The 27,880-nt window shown below is 39.1% G+C and overlaps 1 protein-coding gene across 3 annotated transcripts in view; it reads left to right on the top strand.

The window, feature by feature from the left end:
• LIN52 (lin-52 DREAM MuvB core complex component) overlaps positions 1-27,880 on the top strand; it is a 57,214-nt gene that overhangs the window by 18,519 nt on the left and 10,815 nt on the right. Inside the window, exon 6 of one of the 3 annotated variants that reach the window (XM_027671418.1) lies at positions 20,406-23,406. The exons of 1 other annotated variant lie outside the window; for it this stretch is intronic. In XM_027671418.1, coding sequence (XP_027527219.1) covers positions 20,406-20,461 — 56 coding nt within the window. In that variant the 3' untranslated portion in view covers positions 20,462-23,406. Of the gene's footprint in view, positions 1-8,355; positions 8,607-20,405; positions 23,407-27,880 lie in introns of those variants that run through there. One more of the 3 variants, XM_027671438.1, reaches the window with a different exon arrangement.

A 27,880-nucleotide genomic window follows, 5' to 3' on the forward strand; every position in this document is an offset into this window, starting at 1 on the left:
TGTGATGTCTGCCTGTTGTGGCAGTGTGGAAATCCTTCTTATACAGTAGAGGAAAGGTATTGAGAAACCTTTCGTGTAAACTATGTGTCTTTTTCCTTCTTCTGGGAACTACATTTCATAGTAGGAAAAACACACTGAATCACTCTTAACTGCGTGAAACACAAACTAATAACAATTAAGCTATTGATTACTTTTTCAAGCAATGAAAAGATGCTTCTTCCAGGATTCATTTCCCCATGCCATTCCTGACTTCAGACACTTGCAACATACAGGTTCTGGTCATAGATGAATTGAAACACTCATTCCTCCTAGCATTTCAGATGTATTTATTGCATGTACTACATCTTTTCATGTCTGACCACTGTAATTTGAGAGGAAATCATATATTTTGTATTTAGGTTGTGGGTTGTACTAGTTTAGTTGAAGTGGGGATTTTATACCGGTTTTAATGCACTAGTGCAATTTTTGCATAACAAAATCTTAAGCGAATTAAAACCTTTTATGTAACTAGCGCACTTGTGCTTGTAAATTCAAAGAGTGTAGGTGTAGCCAGTTTTAAACCACATAGGATTGTTTTTTGAAATATATTTTCAAGTAACTGTGATTGAACTGAAATAATTTTTGTGAAATACAGTATTGTGGAGTGGCATCTGCATCCTCTTCCTTTATGCTTTGATTTGTTAGTTTTGAATGCTTTAGTAGTCAGTTAATAATCAGATCAGAATACTGCAGTAGCTGAACACAATGTCTCATAACAGTGTCTCAGAATTAGTGTTAAGAGAAATGCTCTTAATATGTTTAAACATGCCTCTGTCTGTATTTCATATAACACTCTATATTGTTAAATCCTGTCAGTTTTGAGAACTAAATAATTTAGGAAAAAATTAATCGAAAATACCCTTTTGGCTACTGCATCTGCTTGATTATCCACCTTGTTCGGAGGATTTGAAAATACAATCTCTATGTTTACCTGTGTTTACTTCCCTGTAGAGCTATTCAGGAAAGTCACTAATCGCAGAGGGGGATACTGTGAAAGTTACCTGGCTCAAATTTGCATTGAGAAGCAAAAGAAACATTTTCGTAGTCTTCCATTCCTAGTTGTTTCCTGATTAAGTAACTATGGTGGGTAAAATTCAGGTGAATGTGACTTTTGGAGATCACTACACAGCTGACAGAGATAAAAAGTTTTTCAACAGTGGTAACCTTGAACCTTCAAAGGCCTGTGTGTATAAGTTTTATATTATACGAAGCTGTATTGTAATTGCCTTAAGATGTATCAAATGCATGTATAAGTCTTTTCACTTCAAGGTCTGCTTTTTACTGAGTATTCCATGTCTCTGTTTACAACAATAGAGAAATGACATTTTTTATGGGTTTTAGCCATTTTCACTTTCTGGTAATCCAGCAGCATCACTGAGCTTCCGTGTCTTAGTTTGGAAGTACAGTAGTGGTGTTCCATTTTAAAACTAGTTTAGTTGAAATTACTATAGCAGAAATAATGTAAAGGTTGTACCAGCTTTCAAAAAGCTGTACTTTACATGTAAATACATATATTAGTGTTATCTTGAAGTTGTTTTCAGCGCTGTTCTAAATGTTTTATTGGAACTTTTAAAAATGCTTCTATTTTTTTTCTTTATTATTTTGACCTAGTTTTATCACACTGACAGCTCAGTGTCAGTTTAGGGAACTTTTTCCAGCCATTCCATCCACTGAGCCATTGGGATAATAATTCTCTAGTTGCAGTGGGTGGCAGTGCCTACTCTCTGACGAGCTGGCTTGTGAATCCTTGTCTGAGGTTCTGGCCCTAAATCTATTGATCACGCTGGGGTCACCGTAGTGCATTTCCCAGGCTGAAGTTGCAAAGTCCTCGGTCTCCAGGTTGCCTGCTGCTTCCCTGTTAGAATTCAGTGTGCCAGACCCACAGCACCCCTGTCTTCATGAATGGAATTCAAAAAGACACTTACATTTCCATAAATAAATTAGGAATTCAGTGGCTTCTTCTGGCTAATCAGAGCAGGCTGATAAACCTTGCTAGCTGTTTAATAAATGAATTGTGACTGATTACCTATTAATATGGACGCCTCAGGAATTCACCCTGGGGGAAGCAGAGCAGTGAAATAGAGAGGGGCATGGCCCCCTGGGAAATCAGGGCTTCATGTTTGCAGCTTAAATATCTCTGTGAAGTATCAATAAGGAGGTAATTGAATTTTGAACACAAACATGAGCGCCGGATGGATGAAGGAGAGGGGGGATCTGATCATCTCTTCATGCCCCTTCATACTCCCCTCCCCTTTCCCTTAGAGACCACTCTAGTGAAGATAGATGCTAAATCCATTAAATAAAGATTAGACTATGTCGTGGTAGAAAATGGCAGCTTAGCTAGATCCCTGGGCAAATTGGGACCTTTAGCAATACAGAAAATTAAAATATACATTTTTAACAAGTGTGCTCTCGACACAGTAATAATGACTGTGTGGCTTGTGGGGTTTGCTCACCTTTCAGATCTGCTTTTGTTTGGTTATATCACTTGCTCTTGTTTTGAAACCAGCCTGCTTGGTTTCTCTGAAGCAGGGAAGGCTTAGGGGAAGGAAGATTATTTTCCCACCTTGCTTTCTGTCTCAGGCACTTTTTATTGGCTCTTATGCTTGTGATAGTATAGAATATCAGTACTCTTGTATTTGATATGGAAATAATTAACTTTGGCTCCAGCATGCTCAGTCACATGTTCTAAAAGTGGTTGGAAATAGTCTAGAGGAAGCATGGAGATGATATTGGAGAGTGAAATGTAAATGAGATTGAGCTTTTTTAAAGTGGGTTTTATTTTCTAAGCACATGGCTTTGCTTTTTATTTACTCTCAGATAATTTTTTTGAATTCTACTCTTATGGGAAAGATTAGTATAGGGGTGTGCATTGTAAAAGTTCTTTTTTGTCACGCAGTGAATTGTGGAAACAGAGCTGAAGTGGCCTTGAGGGTGACAATGTTTCTTTGTGATACTGTGCTAGACATAGAACACAACCAGGCCTTCTTCACAACTTCGCATTCCCTATCCTCTGTTGCAGAAAGTCAACAGATCCTCTTCGTTTTTGCAAGCAGAACCTCATCTGCCTATACAAGTAGGGGATCAATTACCATACTAGAAAGAATGCTCGTGTTTTTCCAAGTAAGATGATCATTCTATAGAACAAAATCCAAAATTGTTTCTGTTTAACATTTCAGAACAAGAAATGAGCCTAAACTAATGTGTTTCTGGGGATTACTGCTGTTCTTCCATCTAGAATTTTTCTCCTTACTCTAGATAGTTTTGAGAATGGAAATAGGAAAAAAGGATTTATACTTTGCTAATTACAGCGGACTAAGACAGTAGTAACATGGGGATTTCTGTCTGTTCTTCCATGACATCTCCCTAATAACACCACTTTCTCTTTTTCGAACTCCTCTCAAATTTTAGTAGTTGTGCCTGGAAAACTCTTGATGCTTCATCCTCAGCTTTAGCTGCCAAGAAGTGAACCCAGCATTGTCATTTTTTGTTTAGGAAGAACAAAAGTAGATATTATTAAATGTAAGAAAAGTATTAACATACATGGCTCCATTCCAGAGATGGTAGTGAGCGTATTGGGAATGTTTTGGCTCCCATTAACTCAGAGCTGCTGCAGACATGGAAAAGGTTTTTGTTTTTCAAATTGTCATCTGCTTCCACATCCCAGCAGTTTACTCACTTGTCTTTTGTGACAAAGTGAGGGTTTTTGGGTTGAGAATGTCTGTATTCTTTCATCCAGCCATGCATCTAGAAAGGAAAAAATTTTCTAAGCTGGCTTAGCCTTGAGGATTCTCCTTCATGGTGTTGACACCAAATTGAAAATTAACAGGTACTGCCCCTTAGCTAAATTGCGGTAATTGATTTGCTGTAACCTGTCTCAGTTGAAGAAGCCAGATCTCAAGCCTCCCTTGGTAAAGGTAGATGACACCATTGGGTTTACCTTTGGCCAAGCATGTGGATCATGGGCTCCTTCTTTCTTGGGACTTCCTGGCCTTCGTTCCCTTGGAAGGGGACAGTTCCTCTCCTGAACCCTACCGCTCTGTCTCCGTTTCTCAGTCTGCTATTTATAGCACATCCAATTTCCTTTAACCTTAGCTGGCCCCTTTCAAAGAGGTCACCAGTACCTCGACAGCCTGTGTCGTTTTTTCGTTACGCTACTGGCATCCTTATCCTTATTGTATCACTTGTCCCTTGACCTATTTTGGAGATTTTTCTGTTCTCTTCTTCCCTACATGTACACTTAGATTTTCTAGCTTAGGAGTCTTCCTTTGTGTATCTCGAATTTAAAAGGAGACTCTTGCTAATTTGTTCTGTAGCTTCTTCTGAAGGCAGGCATGTGCCAGGAACCTCACAAGCTTATGGCTTTCCCCATATTAAGGCACTTAGTGATGCAGCATTTTAATTAAATTAACCAGAATTCGTAAATTGTAGATAGACAGATTTTCCAGATCATCTCAATATGAGCTTTTAGAGTGATCAACACTCTGCTGGTGTTTAATCCATCAGACTGCCATATGGAGTGTTGAAGAGTAGAATATCTGTTTATTAACAATTGTTGTTTTTTCACGTCAGCAAGTACGATTTTTGTATTTGAGGACCTAGGAGTGCAATCTGTTCCTGCATCTCTTATATGAGTTATATCAGTCTCATGCCAGACTTCATTTCATGTCAATCCCTTGTTTTTTTACCGAATTTAGGTGATCCAATAGGCTGTCTAAATGGCATGATAGAACAAGAAGGTCATTCCATCAGAGTCTTCAGAAGTGCTTTGGTAACACTATCACAAGAGGAATGTGTTCTTTATGAGAATGATAACAGTGGTGTCCTATGTGAGAAATTACACTATGATATCCATAGTGTCAATGATTTCTGCAAACAGTTGGGGCACATTTAATGAAGCTTTGCAATTTGATTGACCAGAATATAAATTATAATTCACAAAAGTCAGAAATTTGTTACTCAAGATCAAGCCAACCTTGGTAAGAGTTGATGATAGATGGAAAACAGCAGGTTTTTGCCTTTATTAGAGTTGTCTATCTTATCCAGCAGATGGCATTGAAAATGTACCTTCTGCTCTCTCTTCTTGCTAAGCACTGCCTTAAATGAAATCCGAAATCCTGCAGGCCAGACTCTTCCCTTTGGTGCATAGCTGCAGATCACTTCCTGATGAGGATTTTGAGTGCCCCCTGCCTACTGGATAAAACAAAAGACCTGTTGCTGGATTCCTAGAGAGGGTACAAGTTCTTCAAGCCCATGGCAACATCTGTCCTAGTCAAGGGCATTTCTTAGGCTGATGACAGTAGGAGTTTATAGGCCCTTTGCATGTGAGTCGCTGGGAGAAGGAGGAATTGCAAATGTTGGCAATATTTAGAGTGGGTATCACTTGCTTCTAACTAAATCATGAGGATACTGGGATGTAGTTGTGGTGTAGTGATTCAAATGGTAACTAGTTATGGCAATGAAACTGAGAAGTGAAAAATCTGTACTATGAATGAACATCAGTTCTGTAACACTTTATCTTTGTTTCCTGTCTTTTCAATATTCTTTTATCTTTGTTCTCTTTTCAGTAGATAATGCTGGTAATATAATTTCTGTGCAAGCATTACGATGCTCATGCAAGGTAGTGTTTTATTACTCCTGAGCAGCCAGATAATTTGAAAAACATGATAAAATTTATGTACATGAAATACAACTATCATGTGGAGTTAGTGTGAATGCCCATGTCTGAACTATGTAGCATGGCTTTGTTTGCCTCATATTGTTTGTATATTGTTCTGTATTGTGACTGTAAGTTAGCAACATACACATTTCAGAGTATTTAGAACACATTGGGAGCTAATGAACATTGATACCTTTCTAGAACCTAGAGGATTAAAAATGTTTCCTAGCAGCCCCTTTGTTTCCCTTATATCTGAGGACCTGAGTATATGTTGAAACTGGAGCTTTTTACTTTCTCCTCCTCCTGTGTCAAACAAATTGTCTGAGATCCTTCTTTCGATGGCTGTGAACACTGCTGCTGTTCTGTTGCTCACTTAGCCCTTGTGACCAAGTATAATGTTTGATTCTTCAGTAAGTCTACGCATCCAAACTATAATCTAAATCTTCATCCATTTTTTGATATAACACCTATGGAAAAAACCCTTTCCTACCTACCACACAGCTCTTATTCAAATTCTTATAATATTACCTTTTCCAGAATCTTTTTGTCTGAATCTTGTTCCACTTGCAAAGATGGAACAAGTCACTTATTTTGACTGTTGTCAAGATCTCCATACATTTCTACACACACTTCAGTATTGTATCAAACCATTTCTCCATTTCTCTTTCGCTTCATGTTTTTTCTTTGTTGTTCTGTATGTTGAGGGTTTTTATATGATTTTTGTGTTTCAGAATTAAAAACTTGCTGTTTGGCAGAATTTTCATGACAAATTCATCTGAACTTGCTGGAGAATTTACTCAAAGTGATTGGAGTTTGGGTGCAGTTGGTGGATGTGGCAGCATTTAACCATGTTTTGCATGTGCCCCTCAAACCTCCTGAGCTCCTGGGATGGTCCAGAATAGGCAAGTGGGAGCACAGTCCCCAGCATGGTGAAGCCAGGCAGATTGCTCTATGCCTGTATGTCTTCAGGCTTGAGTAAATCTCCAAGTCACAGCAAATTATTATACTGCTTCCCACCTCTTCTGCTTGAATTTAATAATTATGTTTCTGCATAAGGTCTAACAATCTTTTCCCAGAAAGGAAGGAAGTCTCATTCTCTGTGTTGTGACTTCAGATACTGTCACTTTGGACAGTCTTTTGATAGGAATAATTTTGAGATAGTGTAAAATACACCATTGACTTCTAGAGAGCTGCTTATGAATCAAGAGTTTTCTTCATGATAATGTGGGGGGAAAAAGAGGATCTCTTTGACTTTGCAAGGTAGCACAGTTGTTATTTTACATCTCTACAACTGAGAAGATAAATTGCAAATTCCTATTGACTTACAACCCTGAAAAGAATGAGTGGGGGAAATTCAGAAAACAAGTAATGGAAGGTAGTCAGATTAAAAGTAGCAAAAAGGAGTGCTTTTTACATAATGAATAATTTGATGTGGAACTTTCTGCCACACTGGGATTATTTTTTTTTAGACCAAGTACTTAGCAGCTATTGAAAGGAAATCAGGCAATTAAAGGGATGATGAGAACATTTCTAGTTAGAGCAGAATAAAATCTAAAATGAAGTAGGAAATACCAGCTGCTTCAGGATATAAAGCAAGCACTTAAGAAGAGGAGGAATCTTTCAGAAAGAATCATTCCATATGTCTTAATAATGTGCTTCATTGCTTTATCTTTTCCTGTGATCTTGGGTAAAGTCAAACAGGATATCTGACTGGGTAGATTACGGATCTGCCCTGCTCTATCAACTCCTGTGCTCATTTAGTTTTTATGACTACAGACTGGACAGATTCTTGTTTAACAGGAATTAACATTTCTATAGTCTTTTTTAGCAACTAGTCTTAGATCCTATTTATTTCTAGGATTTTATGTACAAGATTTTAGTCAGTGATATAGAACGTAAATTCTGAGCATGCTCTGAGTTACATCTCTAGAGAGAACACCATTATTAAACCTGTTCGACTGTGTCCCCAGTGGCAGCTCCATAGAGCAGGTGGCCTGCATGGCACAAGCACAGAGTCAGGAGCCTGTGTCTTATCAGAACATATAATCTAAAAATCACTCAGCCTGTTTCAGTCCCTGGGGAGATGACAATGATGACACAGGACTCTTATGCTAAAAACTAATTGTTAACCTGCAGAGGATGTCATTGAACACAAAGCCCAAAAGAAAAGGGATGGACAATGGATGTTTCTGGGTAGCAGGCTAAGCTCTCATTTGGTTTTCAGCAGATAGTTCTCTGGGTTGCCTCTAGATTTTCATGTCTAGTACCTGGCTTACTTGAAAATGGAGAGCATATTAATTTAAAAAAAGAAGGCTTAAAATTTGTGTTTACTAACATATGCATCTAAAACTTAAAGGAGCAAACAGTTCCTTCCCTGTCTCTGGGCATAAAATGCCCTCATGCTTGACTATGGTGCTTGGGTTTCCTGGAACAACAAGCAAAGCAGTGGGTAGGTATGAGGTTAAAGGCTAGGAAACAGTGTTGAAAAGGAACACAACAAGTAAGTAATATATGTGAAAGGAATGTGGGATTGCATATACATCCGCTGATTTGAACATGGGCAGTAGATCAAAGGCCGTGATGGTCCACCTCTACTCAGCAGTCATTAGACTGCATCTGCAGTGCCACATCCAGTGATTTCCTCTGTGCCCCAGCAGGAAAGAAGACATTGGTAAACTGGAGTGCGTTCGATGGAGGGCCATCAAGATGATCAGGAGCTGGGGCACTTGTCCAGTGAACAGAAGCCAAGGGAATGGGGCCCATTCAGCATGGAGGTGACCCCACAGGGACCTGATAGCTGCCTGCTAGAACCTGCAAGGAGGTTATATGGTGGGAGGACAAGAGACAACAATCATAAATTAAAGCAAGAAGGTTTCTGACTTGATTCAAGAGAAAACGTTTTCAGTGTGGAGCAGTCAAGTATTGGAAGGATTGCCAAGAGAGGTTGTGCAGTCTCTATCCATGGATGTTTTTATGACTTGACTAGATAAAGCCTTGAGCAACCTGTCTGTTTTGAACAGAAGGTTAACTGGAGACCTGCCAAGGTCCTATCAAATCTGAATGATTGTCTGTATCTGTATAATTTTCCTCATATGACACTGTACTGTATACCTTTTCATTTGATCTGTTCTTGTTTGATAGATTAAATTTTCTTCACTAATCACTTTTTTCTTATATCTTCCACTTACTTATACTTCTACTCTGCTATGCCTTTCTACCTCTAAATGCGTCTGATAATCCCATTGTCACTGGATCATGGAGTCTTCAGAGTTCTCCTGACTTCCAAAGTTTTGGAAGTTTTTTTGCAGTGCCCCTCAACCCTCAGAGCAGTCTCTCCAGTCACCAAATCTATGGAGACTCCTTGTGGCCATCACCACCTTCTGCTTTACTTTCTAAACTGTCTTGTAGATGGTTTGCCATCTGCTTCGCTGCAGTGCCTCTGTTCCTTGTTTCTAGTAATGGATGAAGAACACTCCTCTGCTCATTAAAAGATAGCAGTGTCACTGTATTCAGCTTTCACAAGAGAAGTAGAAGTAGACATGGACTCAGACCAGTGATGTGCATGGACTGTGAATAAACACGAAGAGATTTTTGGAAGCAAGAGTAACAAAGCTTACTGGACTACTCTCAGTAGACCGTCTGGAGCAAAAAATAATGTTGTTTTGTTTGTTTTGGCTTTATTTCTGGGTTTCAAAAAACTGGATTTTCTTCTGGTCTCTACTCTCAGGACATATCTGCAGACTCCAATACCTCCATATTTCTTGTATTCTTAAGCTTTTCTTCAAAAGCCATTGATACTAGAAGTGTGAGGGTGTTTATGAAAAATGTTCCCACATTTCCTTGTGGGTCTGGGAGGGTGTACTTTTGGGTGCATCTTTTACATATGCTTTTACAGCTGAGGCTTACCTTGCCTCCTTTAAGCTCATTAACACCTAAATTGTAATAACTAGCAGAATGTACATTGTTCGTTTCAATACCCATTCCGAACAGAGCTGAGTGGTATTACAATTTTGTTATCAGGTAGATCAGATTAACACTAGTCATTAGGTATAGTTTCTCCAAGTAACAACAATTTTTCTCTATTCATTCGAACTTCACTCTAGTAGCATTTGGAAAAACTGTAACATTTCTATATCAGTGCATTTCCTCAGATGTCTTGCGAACAACTTGGAGTTGGTAAAGATGGTTCTGAATTCCCTTAACCCTCTTCTGGTCTCTCAAATACTCCTCAGCTCAGAGTATTGCTCAGAAAGAGGAGGTGGGCAGAGTGCATGAAACTGATCAGCAGTATAACTTAAAATGCTGGAGTAAAGCAAGCAGTGAATACACTGGGAAAGATGAGGATAGGAATAAGGGTAGTCATTAAGTAAAGCACCTTTGATTCATTTAAAAGGAAGAATAAAATGGTGAAGGCAGTTGAGAAGGTTTTCTTCTGCAGCCCACAAACTGCATAATTGCTGCTTTTCTGTAATTTGTTTTTTAACTGAGGTTGAGACTTTGGCCTTGGAACACTGAGGTTTCAATAATTTTCTTATTTTGGCCATACAAACTTTTTACTTAGATTTTTTAAATCATGGAAGTCCTCTGTGTAATTTAATGTATCATACTAATGGCAAAAGAAATCTTGGTTTAAATCATGTGTAAGTCAAATAATATTTTTCAGTCAAAAAACATGAATCTTCTTTTCATAGAGACAACCCTGAATCTTCCTTTCATAGAGACCTTCAATATTGATAATTCATTGTTTTGTTAAGGGCTGCTGTCATCTAAATGGAAAAATGTTTCAATAAGGAATCTTGGGATTAGAAAACATTTTAAAGATTTAATCTGCTTTTTAAAGTAAAGACATACTTCTGGACAAATAAATAGACTACCATATTGCGACCTTCTTTCATCTAGGTGTCTCTTCACGTGAAGTTCGTTGACAGATGTTAAATTTAAAAATGCAGTTATTTTTCACAGCTCAGGCCATTAGCTAACGTACTGACAGGAGCCTGTTTCTGCATTTTGGAGGTCAAGGCAGCTGTACTGTTCTTGATCCAGAGCTGCAAACCTCCCCATAAACATGCCTTGATGTCTTCTGATTGGATTTGTGTGCCCTGGCTTGCATAACCATACAGCTTGTATCCCAGTGTTATTAGCCAAAAGGAATATAGGGACTTACATAATCATTACACGATTATTTTTCAGTAACTGTACTGTAAATATGTAATTCTCTCCACTCTTAATAACTCTTAATCCCTTTGTTTCTATTGGCTCCTGGGCTCAGATTTGGCCATGGCCTCCATGCCCTGGCCACTGATAAAACTTAAAAAAAATTGTTACTTTCACAGTTCTGCTTTGTTCCCAGCCACTAAATATCTGCTCCCCAGCGTAGGCAGGGGCACTGCGTCCTGGTGCACTGTGTTGTGGGAGCATGGGCAGCACTTCTGCCCCTGTGCCTTCTGGGAAGGGTCCATTCACCTCCAGAAACCTTTCATACGTGGCTATGTGTGTATATTTGACGCAGACCTCTCTGCTGAGCCTATTTCTGTGTTTTATGCCCAAGAGTTCTTGAGCAAGCAGTTTTGATCTCATTTCTCCACATTGCTCCATAAAGAAGATTCTTCTTTTAGATACTATTGTGAGAAAGCCTAAATTATCAAGAACTCTTGATCCGCTGCAGGTGTTGGAAGCCAGGAAGAGATTATTTTCCTTTTGGTACAAGCAGGTAGAAAAAGTGCTTCTTGTAAAAACATGCCCCATTTCTATCCTGCTGTTTCCCTCCGACATCTGTGGGATTTGGTGGTCAGAACTCTCCTAAGCTGTAGCTGTTCCAGTGATAATTTATGCTAGTAAAGTATCTTTCAGGTATATTTGAAAATATCCTCAACTTTGATATAAAATCACTTTTCTTAGCACTTTTGATATCAGAAGTATTAACTCTATCTTTTTTTTCAGCCTTACAAAATACTTGAACATCATTTTTCAGTGTTTAATTAGCTTCATGAGTCAGTGCCTGGTCTTAGGTCTTGACATTTTTGGCGTGTGAAATTTTCTTGTGTATTTGACCTTGGCTTTACTCCAGAATAAATATTTTAAGCTGCTAGTTGTGTGTAGTTTTTTTGTCTTTGGTCTGAGACTAGGGGGCAGACATAAGGAGCACTGAGAGAAGTGAACTGTATAAACCACAATTAGAATTGCAGTGCACAGGTGTCTGTAGATCTCACACAATTGCCAACCTATTTGTTTCTCAAATGAGAGGGGCTTTGGGAGTGTATTTTGGAGAATAAAGGGAGCAGAAGGCCTTCAGTTTGCATGCTAGGATTGTGGGTTTGGTTGTTTTGGGGTTTTTGGTTTTTTGGTTTGTGGTTTTTTTTGGTTTTTTTTTTAAATCCTGCTTTAAATTCTTCCAGACTTGATACATTTGATATCTTTACAGAACCAGCATATTGAATGGTTGGAAGTGATCTGCTGTAGCTGGGGATGTAATTTATAACTGCCTTCAGATAGGAATCAGCATTTAAGAATAAAAATTTCTTGCATGATAGCATTTATTTGAACATCAAATTAGGTCTTCAGGTTTAAAAATCTGAATGCCAGCATTGAAAGTAAGATGACTTGTAATGATATTAAAAGGGAATGACTTTAGCATCAAGGTTATGGGTGAGTTCTGCTACAGGCACTTGATCTTTTTGGGAAGGGAGGCATCTTAAATCTCTATGCTAGTCATACACAGAGTATTATTGCAATGAAAAAATAGTGAAGTGAATAAACAGCAGCTCACAGTACAGGACACTTGATGTATCTAGAGTCCCAGTGTTCACTGTATTTTGCAATTTAATACACAATAATTTTGTAGCTCTGTATTTCTGTATGCTCCACTGTGTCAGATCTGTATTCTTGGGATGTGAGGTTCCATTAAAAAATAAATAATAATCGCAGCCCCCGCTCCCCCCACATACACTCATTTTCTATAATATGGTAATGATATCACCGTAGCAGTAATTACGGGTCATCTTCATTTCTTTCATCTCTGCTGGTTCTGATGGCTTCATTCCTTTGACGGAGAAGATTTGGCTCTGGGTGCTGTGATTATTTTGTTAAGCATTATTCGAATAGACAGGAGTGAGAGAAATTAATCAATCCAAATGCAATTAGCATCATGTTTAACCCAGTGATGGACGTCTCAAGGTGAAACAGCCAGGGGAGTTTCAGATATTATTATTCAATCCAGTGGCTCTTATCTAAATTATAATCAAGAGAGGTTTTTATTGGCTTTGTGGAGAGAAGATGTAACTCTTTCCCTGCTTTGGGAGTCAAAGGGATCTGGTCTTTGGCCCCACAGGATGTTGACTGTAAGCAGCTCCTAGAATTTGGAGCTTCCTATAATATGGAGGGTCACTCAGAACAAAATACCTGCACATCCTAATATCCGTGGCCTGGAACGTAAGTTTAGTAGCTCCCTGGGCATTGGCAGGGTTGTCTTTCCTCCTTGCTTTGAGCATTTTCAATGACTGACTTTGCCCATCTGTATGCGAATGAATACTGTTTGTAGTTTCTGCATTTGAAGCTCTGTGAACATCATTGTTTGCAAGTGAATGCAAAAAGAACGGTACTGCCTTGCAAGGTAGGGAAATCTGGTTAAGAGAACAAGGTAAATTATTCTGCAGAGAAGGAATCTAATTTTTTTTTAGAGCGGATATAATTTTAGTATTTCTGATAGCAACAATAACATTTTTGAGGCTATATTAATCTGCAGCAGATCTGTTATCACTATGCTGGATAATCCTGAACGATCTCTGAGATCTCTTATCAGGTATAGGATAAAACACCACTACTGTGGATGGAGAAAAACAAGGTGAAAAGAGGTCACGTGAGGATTTCATAATTCAGGAAAGCATTAAGTATTTGATTCCAATTCTCAAGGCTCTAGCTAACACTCACTAAACTGTTTGAGTGGTTTAAAACTTTATCGGTCTCAGTTATTCACCACTTCTCTGTCAGAGAGGACTGTTTTCATAGCAGACTGGGAGGAGTGATCCATGTCTCACCTGCTCCGATTCACAGCCTGGCTTTGTGCAAGCTTTTACCTTCTTTGGCATTTCAAAGCAAATCATGCCAGACTCTGAACTACAGCTGAAACAAGGGCACATGCTGCTGTTTCATTCACCACGGGAAGGATGGTGATGCTTTGTACCAAGGGGATGTTAATATTTAAAAATGCTGCAGCAAGACTTGACAGAACTCATCTTTCAAAGCCTGAATTCTAGCACAGTTGCTGACTCCTTTTACTATACATCTTGTATACTAAAGTATACCAGTATACAGCTGGTTTTGGCTGGGGTAGAGTTAATTTTTTTCACAGTGGCTTGTATGGGGCTGTGTTTGGGATTTGTGCTGAACACAGGGTTGATAATACAGAGATATTTTTGCTAAGCAGTGCTTACACATAGCCAAGGCCTTTTCTGCTTTCCATACTGCCATTCTGGCAAGGAAGTTGGGGGTGCATGGGAAGCTGGGAGAAGATACAGCTGGGACAGGTGACCCAAACTGAGCAAAGGGATATTCCATACCATATGACATCATGCTCAGTATATAAAGTGGGGGGAAGAAGGAGGAAGAGGGGGGATGTTTGGAGTGATGTTGTTTGTCTTCCCAAGTACCTATTATGCATGATGGGACCCTGTTCTCCTGGAGATGGCTGAACTCCTGCCTGCCCATGGGAAGCAGTGAATCAATTCCTTGTTTTGTTTTGCTTGTGTGTGCAGCTTTTGCTTTCCCTATTATACTGCCTTTATCTCAACCCATGAGTTTTCTAGTTTTTACCATTCTGATTGTCTCCTGGATTCTGCTGGTGGGGGAGCGAGCAAGCGGCTGTGTGGGTCTTGGCTGCTGGCTGGGGTTAAACCACAAAAATCTGTACATCTCTCCTTACTGAGGCTGTGACCCCATCTGTAAGGTGGGAATTAAATAACTTTATGTCTCAAGAATATTGTGAGTCTTGATAAACTTTGCAAGTGCTTTGATATTGATTACTGAAAGATGCCATGGTAATGCAGGCTTGTTCCACCGATTCTGTTGTCTTACCTGAAGAATGTGTTTCAGGAGTTCCAGGTGATTCCTGTGGTCTTCAGTGCCAGTGTAACAGTTCCTGAAGCACGGCTCAGAATATCTGTATGTGCCAGTTCTGCCTTCAGTGAAGGCAACTGACATTGCTTTGCTGCTCTCCTGAGATAGCAGTCCAGCTCTTTATGAAATTGGGCTTGGGGTAGCATTCACTGCTAAGTATTTGTCAAAGGCCCACAGTCTTCAAGTAGCAGCTCATTTTATGTTTACATTAGGAAGTACACAGCAGAGTAATTGGAGCTCTTTCTGTGAAGAAAGAGGATTGAGCTGGTGCCAGCAGGTATCCAGGTGGTAATAGGATTTTGGAAGTCTGGTTTGAGACAGAAAGTGGTCCATACAGATCTCTTTCTCTCATAGAAGTTCAGCCTCTTTTTTCTTTGAGGGCTGTTCAGTAATAATGCCAATCTTAAATAATTTTACTATTTTAAATTACCTTTTTGCCTTTAACCCTTCCCCCGACTTATTTTTTTTATTTTCCTTCTAAATGCAATGTTAGTTGAGCCCAACTAAAAGATGTGACTTTGAGATTGGCTTTCACAAGTTCAGTCAAGCAAAACTCCCACAGTCACTCACAGGCAGATTCCTCTAGGCCTTTTTTATGCTCTGCCAACTAAGAAGAAGAATGGTTGTGTCTTCTTATCCTAACACTGTATCTCAGCACGTAAGAAATCATTTTTGATGCAACAGATTCTTGTGACAGAAGGTTAAAAACCAGAGGAGTGTTCTGCTGTCTCTCTGCAATTCATGTCCTGAAGTGGTAATTTCCGTGGACAGTTCTTCAGAAATCAACCCTTTTAGTTTTGTTTCCTGTGTAGGCCTAAGACAAAGCAGTAGTTTGAGAGTTCATGATTTGTACTGTAAAAGGAATCCTTACATGTTGAAAAACAAGTTCTTTAGTTACCATAAATACAACTGAATGGGAGGAATAACCAATAAGCTAACAAAGTATGACAGTGCTTAAAGTAACATTTTTGTAGTCAAGAATGTAGCATTCAAAATGTGATATTACAGGACATTTTAGAGCTAAAAACTTTAATTGTATTTCTGGGTTTTTTTAGTACCAAGACCTTTAGATTTCAACCAGGCTGCATTTTCAGGTGAGAGGAGGATCACAGTCAAATTTGTCCCATAAGCTGTACATCTGGGAGAGAGGCAGAGAAGTGCTTCTTTAGCAAGTGACTTCATTTTAAAGTATCTGTAATTTGAAGATGCTTGCAGGCTTTGTTTTGAGATTTTTAGATAAGCCCAGAAGTAGTAAGCAGTGAAGGTATAATGTTCATGATGAATGTGTGATAAATACAGTTTGTATTTATCACCAAGTGTGTTGCGCTTCTGCATTTAAGTGTATATTATGTTTAAAAAGTCTGTACGTGTGTGTGTTGCTTAGGGATTCTCCTGGATGAAAGTTGCTTATGTAAGTGTAAATCACTGTTTTCCTTGCTGATTTTACAGCAGTAAATCCTTCCATTATTTCCTGGATATCCAGACCTTATGATACAGTATGTCCTGTTCTGTCATATGTATGAGAAGGCTTTTTATGGGGAGCAATCAGGCTGGACCCCAATCTCCAGTGCAGTGTTTTTTTCTAATTAAATTGTCACTGGAAGGAATATCCGGAACAGCAGTTTTCATTTTCAGTTGAGGAAAAAACATTATGAGTCTTTGTCATTTGATTAAAAGTTACTTAACCTTTAAATTGCTACAGATGTAAAGATAGCTCTGAGTTTCCAATGTAATCGCCTCCAAGTTAAAATCAGGAAAATCTTTGTGTAATGAAACCCATATGTCATAGTGAAAGGATGCAAAGCATTGGCAGAGTGGGCTGCTCTAGCAGGAGATTCTGCACCCAATCTTGTTAACCAGGACTGCTTTTGGTAATCCCTCATCTCCTCACTTGTAGGAAATCAATCTATACTACTGAATCTTTTCAACCAGCAACTACAAAATTTACTGCAGAGAGGCAGCCTGGGGACAACTGTAGTAAAAAGGAGCCCAAGGCAACAAGGCTAAATGTGGGATTGAGGGATTGAAGTTCTAAAGAGGAGATTATATTAAACCTTATTCTGCTCCCCTATCAAGTAGAAATGTCTCCTCCTCCTTTCAGCCCCAGCCTTTCCTACACCTGTTCTTGAGATCTGCTTGGCAGATCTCGCCAGGCAGCAAACTTAATTCCTACAGTACAGCATTCTCTGTTAATTATAATAGCCTGATACCATTTTTCAATATGTTTATCTGAAAGAGTCTATTCAAACACTACTTCCATTGTAACCAATGCTGATAATATCTTAAAGTGTTTTTTTTCTGTGGAGTTCAGTGTCTTTCTTCTCCCTAGTAGGTGCGATTGTTTGTATCCAAGCTATTGCGATCCTATTTATTGTTGATTTTTCTATTGTAATAGATACACAGTGTAGGCAAGGTTGTAAATCATGACTTGTCATGCAGATTCATGTTTCTGTTTCATGCTGCGCAGCCTCTGTACTGTGTGTTTGTTGGTACAATGGAAACCTGTGCTCAAGCCCTCTCTTCCCTTGAAGTCTGTGGTTTAAACAATCGTCGTAAAGAAAAAATCTCTGAGGTTTTCTCTACGGTTTTGTCCAACCTTTTAATTAAAAAATCCACCTCTATCTACTATTCAACTGGCTTCTGCTGGTCCCTTGGGTAGTTGCTTAAAACTGGTTTTACCATCTCTCTTAGCCTGCAATCATATTTGGAATGTGGATGATGGTTTCTTCATTCACAAGCTCTTCCCTCACTCTAGCAAGCTCCATAAGACCCCACTGGAAATTATATTTTTTATTCTCATTATTAAGAATTCATTTATCAGAAGCAATATTGAGCAGAAAAGTCGGTTTAATATTAGAGGCTTTTACTGTGCGAAATTCAAGCTCAAATCATACTCCAGCGCAGACTAAAGAGAAACAAAGGGGAAGGAATAGCCAAGATGTTTCAACGTAGTACCATGTAATAAAAATTTGGCCTGTGTTTACCAGGAATACATTGAACTATGATTCTTGGGCAGATAAGGGAAACAGCTGAAGCAGGGAAAAGAAGATTGTTAATGTTTGTGGAAACTTGCCCTTAGTTTGGCTGTGATTTTTTTGTCATATGAGGATGTTATTTCCTGGCCATTTTCATACATATACAAAGATGTAAGGTCCTTTTTCTTTTTCAGTTTGGCATGATATCTTTAAAAATAAAGCCCCGGTGCAAGCCTGAGTCTGAGGAGATGAGGAATACAGAATAGCAGAAGGCTGTCTCCTGCTCCTAATGGGATTTTGTAGCAGCATGTGCGAGTTTGTTTCAGAAGTCAGAAATGAACAGATGTTGGTATAAATTACCTCAGTGTCTGATGTCTTGCAAATTAAAAGCGCGGTTGGCATCACTAAACAATTTCACCAGGTTGGGGGGGGAGCGGGCGGTGATTATTGTAGCAGGTCGGTAAGAATCTTTAAGCTGCAGCAGAACAGGATAGCAAGGATAAAGGAATGAAGAATAAAATGAGAGGTCTGTGAATTAATCAGAAATGTTAACATCTCCGATGACAAGTGAACAGGCGGGCACGTGCTCTGGAGCAACCTCCAACCCACAGTAATTTCCCTCAGCGCACAGAAGGAGTCTATGCTCTCTGCCTGATTTATAGGGTGCAGCCCTCTTTGGGGGAACAGAATTGTCATGCATTCGTATATCTCCTATATGGGACTTGCACTCTGGAAAACTTTCCACTCTATCAACTACAGTTCGACTGTGTGCTTTCTCTGCTAAGAGTGTTTTAAAACCATGCACTGTTGATAGTGCAAGGCAGGAAGGTGTCAGAGAACTGGTACTGAGAATTTTTTTCCAAGACGAAATTTTAAAAATCTTGCAGTTTTACTTAGTCACGTTCTTTTTGCATAACAACTTAGTTCCTGACAAAATAACAATTCACTCTGCTCATCTGCAGCACCTTCTATCCCTGTGTCAGCACTTAAACAAGTTATCTTGCAAGTGGGGAGGGCAGAGGTACAGATGAGGACTTTTGTGGTAGTTCATGCTGTGAATCAGAAGCAGTGCTGGGAGTGGATCCCAGGTGATATAACTCACAGCTGAAGGCATGAACCAAGTGAATAGTGCAGTGACCTGCTAGAATCTGCAGCCAGTCTGAAGCATGTTCCATTTAGGACAGTGGACTTTGCAGCCTATGAGTATCAGTGTATAACAGACTGGTTACATACTTTTACATACATACATACCATTATTTGTTTTACAGGGATTTTTTTGATGACAATACCTTGTGATAAAATTTGGGGTAGACAAATTAGAATGTAATAATTTAAAGAGAAGGCTTTAAGACACAAATTCTAACTTTTATGTAAAGAATGACAAAATATTTTTATGTTAGACTGCAGATTGAGTATTTTAAGCTGGACATTTTTATTATACTTTAGTTTTGACAGATAATCAAAAATGTCAAAAGAAAACCCAACATCAGCAACAAACCCACCTCCAGATTTTATGCTAATTGTAATTTCTGTTGTTCCTCTCAGTAGAGAGGTCAGGAATTGAATGGATAAATCAGAAAATGAATTCCCATCTCCTTCCAGACCATCTTTAGGCTTGGTTTGGGGAACATTCATTCTTTTATCATTCCTGTGAATAAAAACCTCCATGTTTTGATGCCTGTCAGTCCAGCACAAAGCTTACACCTTTATTGAAAAGAAATGTAGAGGCACCAGTGGGAAGATTGTCTTTCTCCAGGACTCAATTGTTAATGGTGTTGTCTTTGGTGCACTGTATTGTTATTGCAAGACAAGGATAGTATTAGGACTGCTCTGCCAGCTTGTGAGCTTATGAGTTCTCAAGTCAGAAGTGTCTCATGCAGAAAAGTGGCTGTGTAAACCCTACTGTAGTACAGCTACCAGAGATTGATGGTACCAAGAGTGAGAGACATATAAACCTTGCCTTGCTGTATTAAACATCGAAGGACTGACAATGCAGAGTGAGAAAGAAGACCAAAGCTCTATAAACTTTACTTTATTACACTATCCACAGATGAAGTGCATTGAAGGAATATAAACCCCATTATATTACAGCATCCAGGGACTGACACTGCTGAGAGAGAGAAAATGCTGTCTAATTTCTGTTGAAGATCATAGCATCCAGGGACCAATAATCCTGAAATGGAGAAAGAGAGAGTTCCATAATCTCTGACAGATTATAGCATCCGGGAACAATTGCATGGAGATAGAGTGATGGAGATGTGGATTTCACCATTCAGAGATGGATAGTACAGAGAAAAGGAGGTGCTGCGAGAGCATAATGCAGTAGGAATAGAAAGCATAGATTGTATGTAATGAGACAGCCTGTGGGAATTATTGCTGAGTTTAGAAGATTCCAGGCCCTGCCTATGCATTTCTACAATATCAGGAAATCAAGTTGGAATGTAGTTTTATTTATTTTCCACTTAAGTAGATAAATAAAATAAGCCTTACTCACTTTTGGTGCAAGCACAAATCTAACCGAATTTCTTATCCTATGGTTAAAATATGTAAATTATACAATTGTTTACATTTCTTGGCTTTTTAAAAAATATTGATTTATTTTTCCTCCCTTGTGATTTCAGCTAGAGAAATGACTCGAGGGAAATTCCTGAACATCCTAGAGAAACCCAAAAAGTAGCTGCTACATCTAGTGTTTGGACGAAAATATGCCAACTAGGTCATTTTATGTACTGCGGATACAGATGAAGCCCAGAACTTCTAAGAAGAAAAAAGCTCTTGCTCTAGACCTTCAGAAGCAAACATCTATTTTTGCTTCCACAGCTCACCTCTTTATCGGGAAAAATCTATGGCATACACAGGTCACAAGGACTGCGGATGGTTGTGTTGGAATTTGGACTTATCTGACCATAGAATGTCCAACCTGACATGCTGTGACACAGTTACCTGTTTTAATCAGCTGTTCAAAGTGAACAGCTAGTGTCCTTGTTCAGCTGCTCTCAGGGGCAGCCCCTGTTTGAAGTACACAGCAGATCTGACTCTGGCTGGTGTGCATCGTGAGGCATTGACCCTTTTGTGTGTCTTTTGTCTCAGATGCATTGATTTCCTGTGTGTGACTTCTGTGCTAAAGGATTTGAGCACAGTTTGGGGTGTGGATTGACCAATACTGGTTCAGCAGGAGCATATGCTTTTAGTGTAGAAGCCGAGTGCAATCTCTGCATTAGATTCCAGTTACTCACTGCCTTCAGAGAAGCATGTCTGGTACTCCGAGGCAGACCTTCAGTACGCCAGGAGCTTCATTTCCCGGCTAAACAGTTCTCGAGTGAAACTGAGACTGACAGACCACTGTAAGAGGTGTTACTGTGCCATGAAGGAAAATATTCTCACAGAAGCTTTGCCCAGTACACAAAGAAACAGCTTTGTCAGTCCACTGCAATTCTCTGCTTGTTACAGAGCTAGAAACTGGAAAGAGTTACAAAGTTGAAAGGTGCTAATATTTTCAATTAGCACTCTGAGAAATGGCAACAGAATTTTTAGCCACATTGCAATGATGGTCTGCCTATACAGACTCTTAGCATTTCTGAAAATAACATTTTATGGTATCTTTAATTACTTCTAGGCCAGTACCTCAAAATTTTCTTCTCCTACAAAACCAGAATTTTTAAGACAGAAATTTCTGTGACCTGGTCCCTTTCAGCACACTGTTTTGGGCTTTATTCATCTTACAATTTAATGCCTTTTCCTTCTGTTCATGCACTTCTACGTGTTCACCCCTTAGAAGAGGTAAAGAGCGTGTTCAGACTTTGTTTTATTTAAGAGAATAATTTCTTTTGTTTCATCCTCTTTCCTTTTCCTAGAAAACAACATTTTAAGCATTAGTAAATATGTTCTTTTAGAGTACAATATAATGTGGAAACATTGGGTGAAGAGCAGGGTTTTTTTCTCTGTTTAGAAATGTTATTTTTACCATGCAGGCTTTTCAAAATTTGTCATTTCTCAGTAGTCACATATGAGAAGAGAAATTACTTGGAAATAGTACATGTAATAGGCTGTCCTTAGAGCACTGCATTTTTCTGGGTTTGCAGGGAGAGGAGACTCTTTTCAGGTGCATGTGCAATAAAGAGAGGGAGATTTTTTAAATCAAATAGACTTCTGTGAGTTTTTACTAAATTGCTGATGACCCTTTGGTTTGCTGTCGTGATCTTGGTTATTGCCAGTCAGAACTGGGCTTGTTTTGGACAGCTCCTGTTAACTAAGTTTAAGTAGTTAGATCCCAAATGCTGGAAAGACCCTGCACAAATACTGAATATTTAGGAATGTCAGGAGTCTGATTTTAAAGTTAACAGAGTTATTCCTGTGCTTCACAATTTATGCAGGGCTGAGCTAAACCGAAACTCCTTCCCTTGAGAATATGAGAGTTAAGTCAAATGAATGAGAAGCTGAAAGTGATAGTTCAGAAACAGAAAAAAACTTGATGGTTCAAACTGATGTTGATGTAGCTTTAAGCATTGAATTATACATTTTGAATGCAAATTTAAATTTGTATACTATACATATAATATATTTATGATGACATAATGGGATACTTCATCTGTATCACCAATATGAGTTTGTGCATTTTATAGAGGTTTGTTGGTCCAACACACTAATTGAGATCTGAAAGGAGAATATATGGAAGCCTGTTATGGAAGTATATGTATATTTTCTGATATGTGCTGTAAGGAATTTCAAACATTAGGTAGTTTTTAGTAACATACATATGTTTTTAAGAAATAAAAAGAAAGAAAAATCTCCTTTTACCATATGCAGCCATTAACATGCTTTAGAATTGTGATATTTCTTGGTTTTGTACTTGTCATCTGTAGAGATGAGTCAGTGATTTTTTTTTTTAATTGACAATATTTATATGTATTTTTGTGTGTTAGCCAGAGAATTTTTTCTGTCTGGTATTGCTTTGTGGTTTGATAATACACAAATGCAAAGCTCAGAAGTTTGTATGGGTTTCCAAAATAGCCTTCTGAGATGCAAAAGCTTTTGCTTGGCCACCTAGGCAATACTCTTCCTTAGGCTCTTCTTCACTCATCTGTGTGCCACCACCTCAGGGTTTGGCCTGTGGATGTTCCATTCCCATCAATAAATAAATAGTTGTCAGTGTCCAAATGGTACTAAGGGTTTTCATACCCTTTTGAACCCTATTTTTTCCTTGAATTATATCCTTCCTGATATCCATGCAGTTATATATCTATATAAGAAAATCTGAGTGACTTCTTGTTACTGGTAACCTTCCGTATTTTGAAACAAAAATTAAATTTTGATAAATGATGGGAATGAAGAATGTAAAAAAAAATCAAGATTTGGTCATATTAATTAAGCTAATGCATTGCTTTATAAAGTGTTTTCATGTATTGGTATGTTAAATGCTACTCTGAGTTTCATGGAAGTAAACTCAGTATGTATTCGCTTCCTTTTAAATGCCAGTGTTATTATATATTCAGTTATAATGGCTATTCACTTCAGTCTTGGACTATCAAATGATTTGCTGTCTAATCCAACTGAGAAAAAATTCTTGTTTGTTATGTTAATCATTGTTAAAATAAAAGTCTATTTGCACTGGCAATTGAAAAACATGACACTCCATTTCACTCACTGGTTTGCCGTTATGAAATTAACCATTTTGTAACAGTCCTATAACCCACAGTTCTTGACATTGCTTCATATTTATCTCAAGAAGTCACCTAGAAATGACAGATTAATGAAAACTGATTAATCCAGCTTGGAGGTAATGTTTGAACCTTATTCTGGTTTGTTTTACTGATTTTTATGTTACGTAAAAATTTAAGGTGCTATTACAAGTCAAATCACAAGCCCGTCTTATCTGTAATCTTCTCTTTGCTTATGAACAGTTGTAGAAGGATAGGGAAGGATATAAACAAAGGGCTTACACAGTGATTTTGCTTTAGGGTAACTTACACAGCATCCAGCAATCTGTTTTAGTTGAATCTGGTCCACAGTAGACCCTTCCCTCCATAAATTTGTCTTAGTACTAATTTGTCTGTAGTACTGGCCTCAAAAGTGCCCCTGGGCGATGAGTTCCATCATTAAGTTATACAAAGAAAAGTTAAAAACTAAAAAAAAAGGGAGGAAAGTAACTGCTTGTTTTAAACCTGCTTACCTGATAATTAATTCCATTTCGAATCTTTGATTTCTTTTATTGTCACACACAGATGTTTGGATTTTTTCTTCTTTGCTATCTATGCACTACTCATGATTTTTCAGGTTCTGTTATGTTTTTGGTTCCATGGTTATGTTCACCTTTCTTGTGTTCACAATGTTCAATTGTCTGTCTTCTATTACAGCCTGAGCTGGCATAATCAAAATTGCAGAATATTCAGAGTGCAAGCAAGCATACTGTGGAAGCATGTAAGTCCTAATTACAGCTTGTATTTTGTTACTCTGCTGTTTTCTCCCACATCATCATGGGCTAAATCCTGTTTTGAGTATCTCTAAGAACAGGATCATCAGTTAGATTTGTGGTCTGAGTATGCAGCTAAACTTGTCCACTTCTTCACCCACAGTAACTTGTGCTGGGCAAACAACACTTTTTCCAAATCACAATGACAGTGATGCCAGCAACTCCATGCTGATGAATTGACACCTGGCAATTCCATCATCAGCCTATGCAGTATGTAAAAAAGGTAAATTACATCTTTGTCAAGTGGTCTGAAATCCTGCACTCCTGGGCTCCCACAAGTTCCATAACATTTCATAAACATTTCTGTAATACTTCTAAACTAATAAAAATTTTTAGATATACACAATCAAAAGAAAAAGACAACTTGTAAATTGCTATTGCAGAAAATCCACATTGATACATATACTCTCCTAGAGCCAGCAGTCATTCTAAACACCAGAGATACAATCTTGACAGAGGCATTTCAAGCATCCTCACCTTTACTCATCCACACTCTCCTAAGGAAAAGAACCTCAAGCAACAAAGGTACTTGTAATGGGGAAATCTGTCACATCTTTGAACTATCTGAACTTGGCAAGCAAACTTAATATAGCATGAAAATAATCCTCACTTCTTTAGTGTTGTACCCCTATCTTCATATGCCACTGACACTCTTTAAGAAGTTATTGAATAATCAGATTTTAGTAGAAGATGATAATTCATTGAAAGACTTTTGTAGAAGTCATCTCTGTAGAATTCTGTAGAATGGTCATCTCTGTATCTTCAGCCCAGCAGAATTATAGTTGGACAGAAACTTCCCATGGACCAGCAAACTCTGAGCTGAATGAAAATGATTAGAAGAACAAATGCAAATGTTGTAAACACATTTCTGTAATCACTATAGCAAAAACTTCCCACCACAGAAATACCAAAACCCATGTTTTCTATGTGCATGTCCCAGTATATACATCAGCCAGAGTGCCAGATATGTCCAAAAGATATTGTATGTGTGATGCCAAATATGCATTGCCTTGATAAGAGATGGACCTTGATATTTTTAGAAGGCAAGACAAGAGGAAAAAAAAATTAAAAAGAGAGAAAAAGAAGATCAAGAAAAAGGAATTGAAGAAGACTGAACCCTTTTGCTTTTATATAATACTGGTAATCTTGGAATCAAAGGTAATCTAGAGACATGTTAACTCTGCAAGTCAATCCTTACATCAGTGCTTTGAGTTTCTTTCAAGAGGATGTGAAATGCAAAATCCTGAAGTCAATCATGGCCAGTCATAAAATTCACATAAAGACAGTTAAAAGGTTAAGTGGCCAGAGAAGTATGGACTGATCCAGGTTCTATAGAATGTAATCCGCATTCCTCATAGAGAATGTGCAACCATGCCAGTTTTATTAAGGTTGTGCTAGATTTTCAGCATGGCAGGATCTCTTCACGTTTTGACTTCATCATCCACGGAAACTGCCGATTTTTAGACTTGACCTTTTCTGTGGTGTCCCTTTGAGGGAGATGACTGACTCCAGGCAGCTGATGGGTGTACAGAATAGGCGTTTTCTTGTTGGGTTTGTGTGGTTGACCTCTGGCCTGCCTGCTGATTCCTATAATACAGATCAGTGACCAGTGAAGCCAGAACACTCCCTGCCTGTCTCTGTTATAGACACCTCAGTAAGGAACAGAAAAAAGGAAGAGGACTGAGCTTGAAAGCCCTTACTTAATTGCTAGTAGAAAAAATGGGTAATAAGAATGACCTTGCACCTTATTTATTGACCAGATCTCTGGGAGGACAAAGTACTTGACTTGGTTCTGTATCACTTGAAAGGCTGGCTCTGTGGTCCATAGCTGATGAGTAGGCGTAATAATATAGGGTAATTAAATTTTGTGCTTGCAGGCACTTAGATGCCAGGGAGGATTTCCTGTCCAAAAGTACCACACATATCTAACCACTTTCTTCATAATCACAGAATTTTAAAGCTAATCCTGAAGTTTCGGAAATTTGCCATTTGTCATCTTCCACTTACTACAATAGCCCAAAATGTAGCAAGTTGTGTATGAAAAGGCAGGAAGAGAGCTCATCAGCTACATGAGAATGAGGGACAAGAGACCATCAGAGCAATCCAAGTGGACACAGATGCTCAGGCTGCCTGGTTCTGTGGCCTTCAGTTTGTTTTCCTCTCTCTGTATTAAAGTAACTTATTAGTTATGGCTAGTTTTAATTTATTTTATATATATACATACACACATATATATATACACACATATATATATATATAATCCCAAATTGCCTTTCAGGGAAAGCACTGGCATCTGTCTTCCTGTTGTACTCTGCACGGATCAGCTTGTCACTCTGTCTTGGGTTTCTCCCCCTGTTTAGCACACCGAAGCCAAACAGCATATGTAAAACCAGCAGACAAATCACTTCTCTAGGGGCTCCTTGTGGGAGGAATCAGGGTGAGCCCTGATTTGCAGGAGGGATCAGTTTGTAATCAGATGCACAGGAGGCAAAGGGATCTGCAGGCCATGGCTATCCTTAACAGGATTAGCTGTGATATTTTGCTCAATATGAACTTGTAATCAAAAATTAGGGCAAATGTTTTGCTGAAAAGTATTTGATTGATGATGGTTTCTCAAGGAAGTGTCAGATTGAAAGTCAGAGCGAGTATGCCCTCCTTTGCCTTGTTTTGATAAGGGAGCTTGAGCTGGCGTCTCCTACCTCCCTCACAACTCATGTTTTCAATCCTTTTGTGGACATCTTTAAAAACCTGCCCTGTGAGACCCAGCATGTGTTCCCTTCCACGAGAACTGACAGGGTCTTGTTTACATGTGCTCATTCCCAGCCTGAACTCTGAGACATTCCCTCACTGGAGAAAAGTGTATGCCAGGTGCTGCGTTTCTCTAAGGGGAGTCCCCAGGAAGCCTTAGCAGAGACCTAAGGCAAATCTGTACAGTCAGATGTTTGAGTTTGATGGTTTCTGCATGGAAGTGTGAGAACCTGTGTACCACCACTGGAGGTGACAGAGGAGAAGGCAGGCCAAGAGTTGAACTTGGGTTTCCACCACGCAGGGGGACAGTGGAGATGGAGTAAGGATGGAGAAGTTCCATGTCTCCAGCACCGTGTGGCTGCTGCCCAGCCACCAGCCCCGTGCCACATAGCTGGGCCCCAGCGCCTGGACTGCTTTTCTGGCTGTTTCTCCCCGTCCCCCTTCTCCTGCCGGTGCCCAAAAGGCGGCTCCCTGTCCGTCTGTGGTGCAGGGAGCGCTGGCTGCCGCTTGTTAGAAGAATTCCCCCAAGTCAGACCTATGGTACGAGCCGTGTGAAGCGGAAGACAATTAGGGGCTTATTAGTGTCCTGGGGAGACGTGTAACTTGTGTTGCTGGGACTTACCAAAACAGCGAGAGTCTTACCGGCAAGCTCCAGCCGAGAAAAGACTGAGGGATTGTCTCACCTAATTATGGGGAATGGGCCTCTTTGTGTTTGTGATTCGGTACGGTTGTCCGATCGCTTTTCTCTGGCTGCTGGCTCAGGCCGAGCTGGAAGTGTGCTAATTAGAAGAGAAATGGACGTAGTGATCCTGTCAGCTCTCGTTACCGGCGTGGACAAAGCCGAATATTATTCTGAGGCAGTGTTTTGTGAGTGTCCCC

The sequence above is a fragment of the Neopelma chrysocephalum genome, unplaced genomic scaffold (assembly GCF_003984885.1).
Source record: "Neopelma chrysocephalum unplaced genomic scaffold, ASM398488v2 Primary Assembly neopelma1_24, whole genome shotgun sequence".
Taxonomy (NCBI): Eukaryota; Metazoa; Chordata; class Aves; order Passeriformes; family Pipridae; genus Neopelma; species Neopelma chrysocephalum.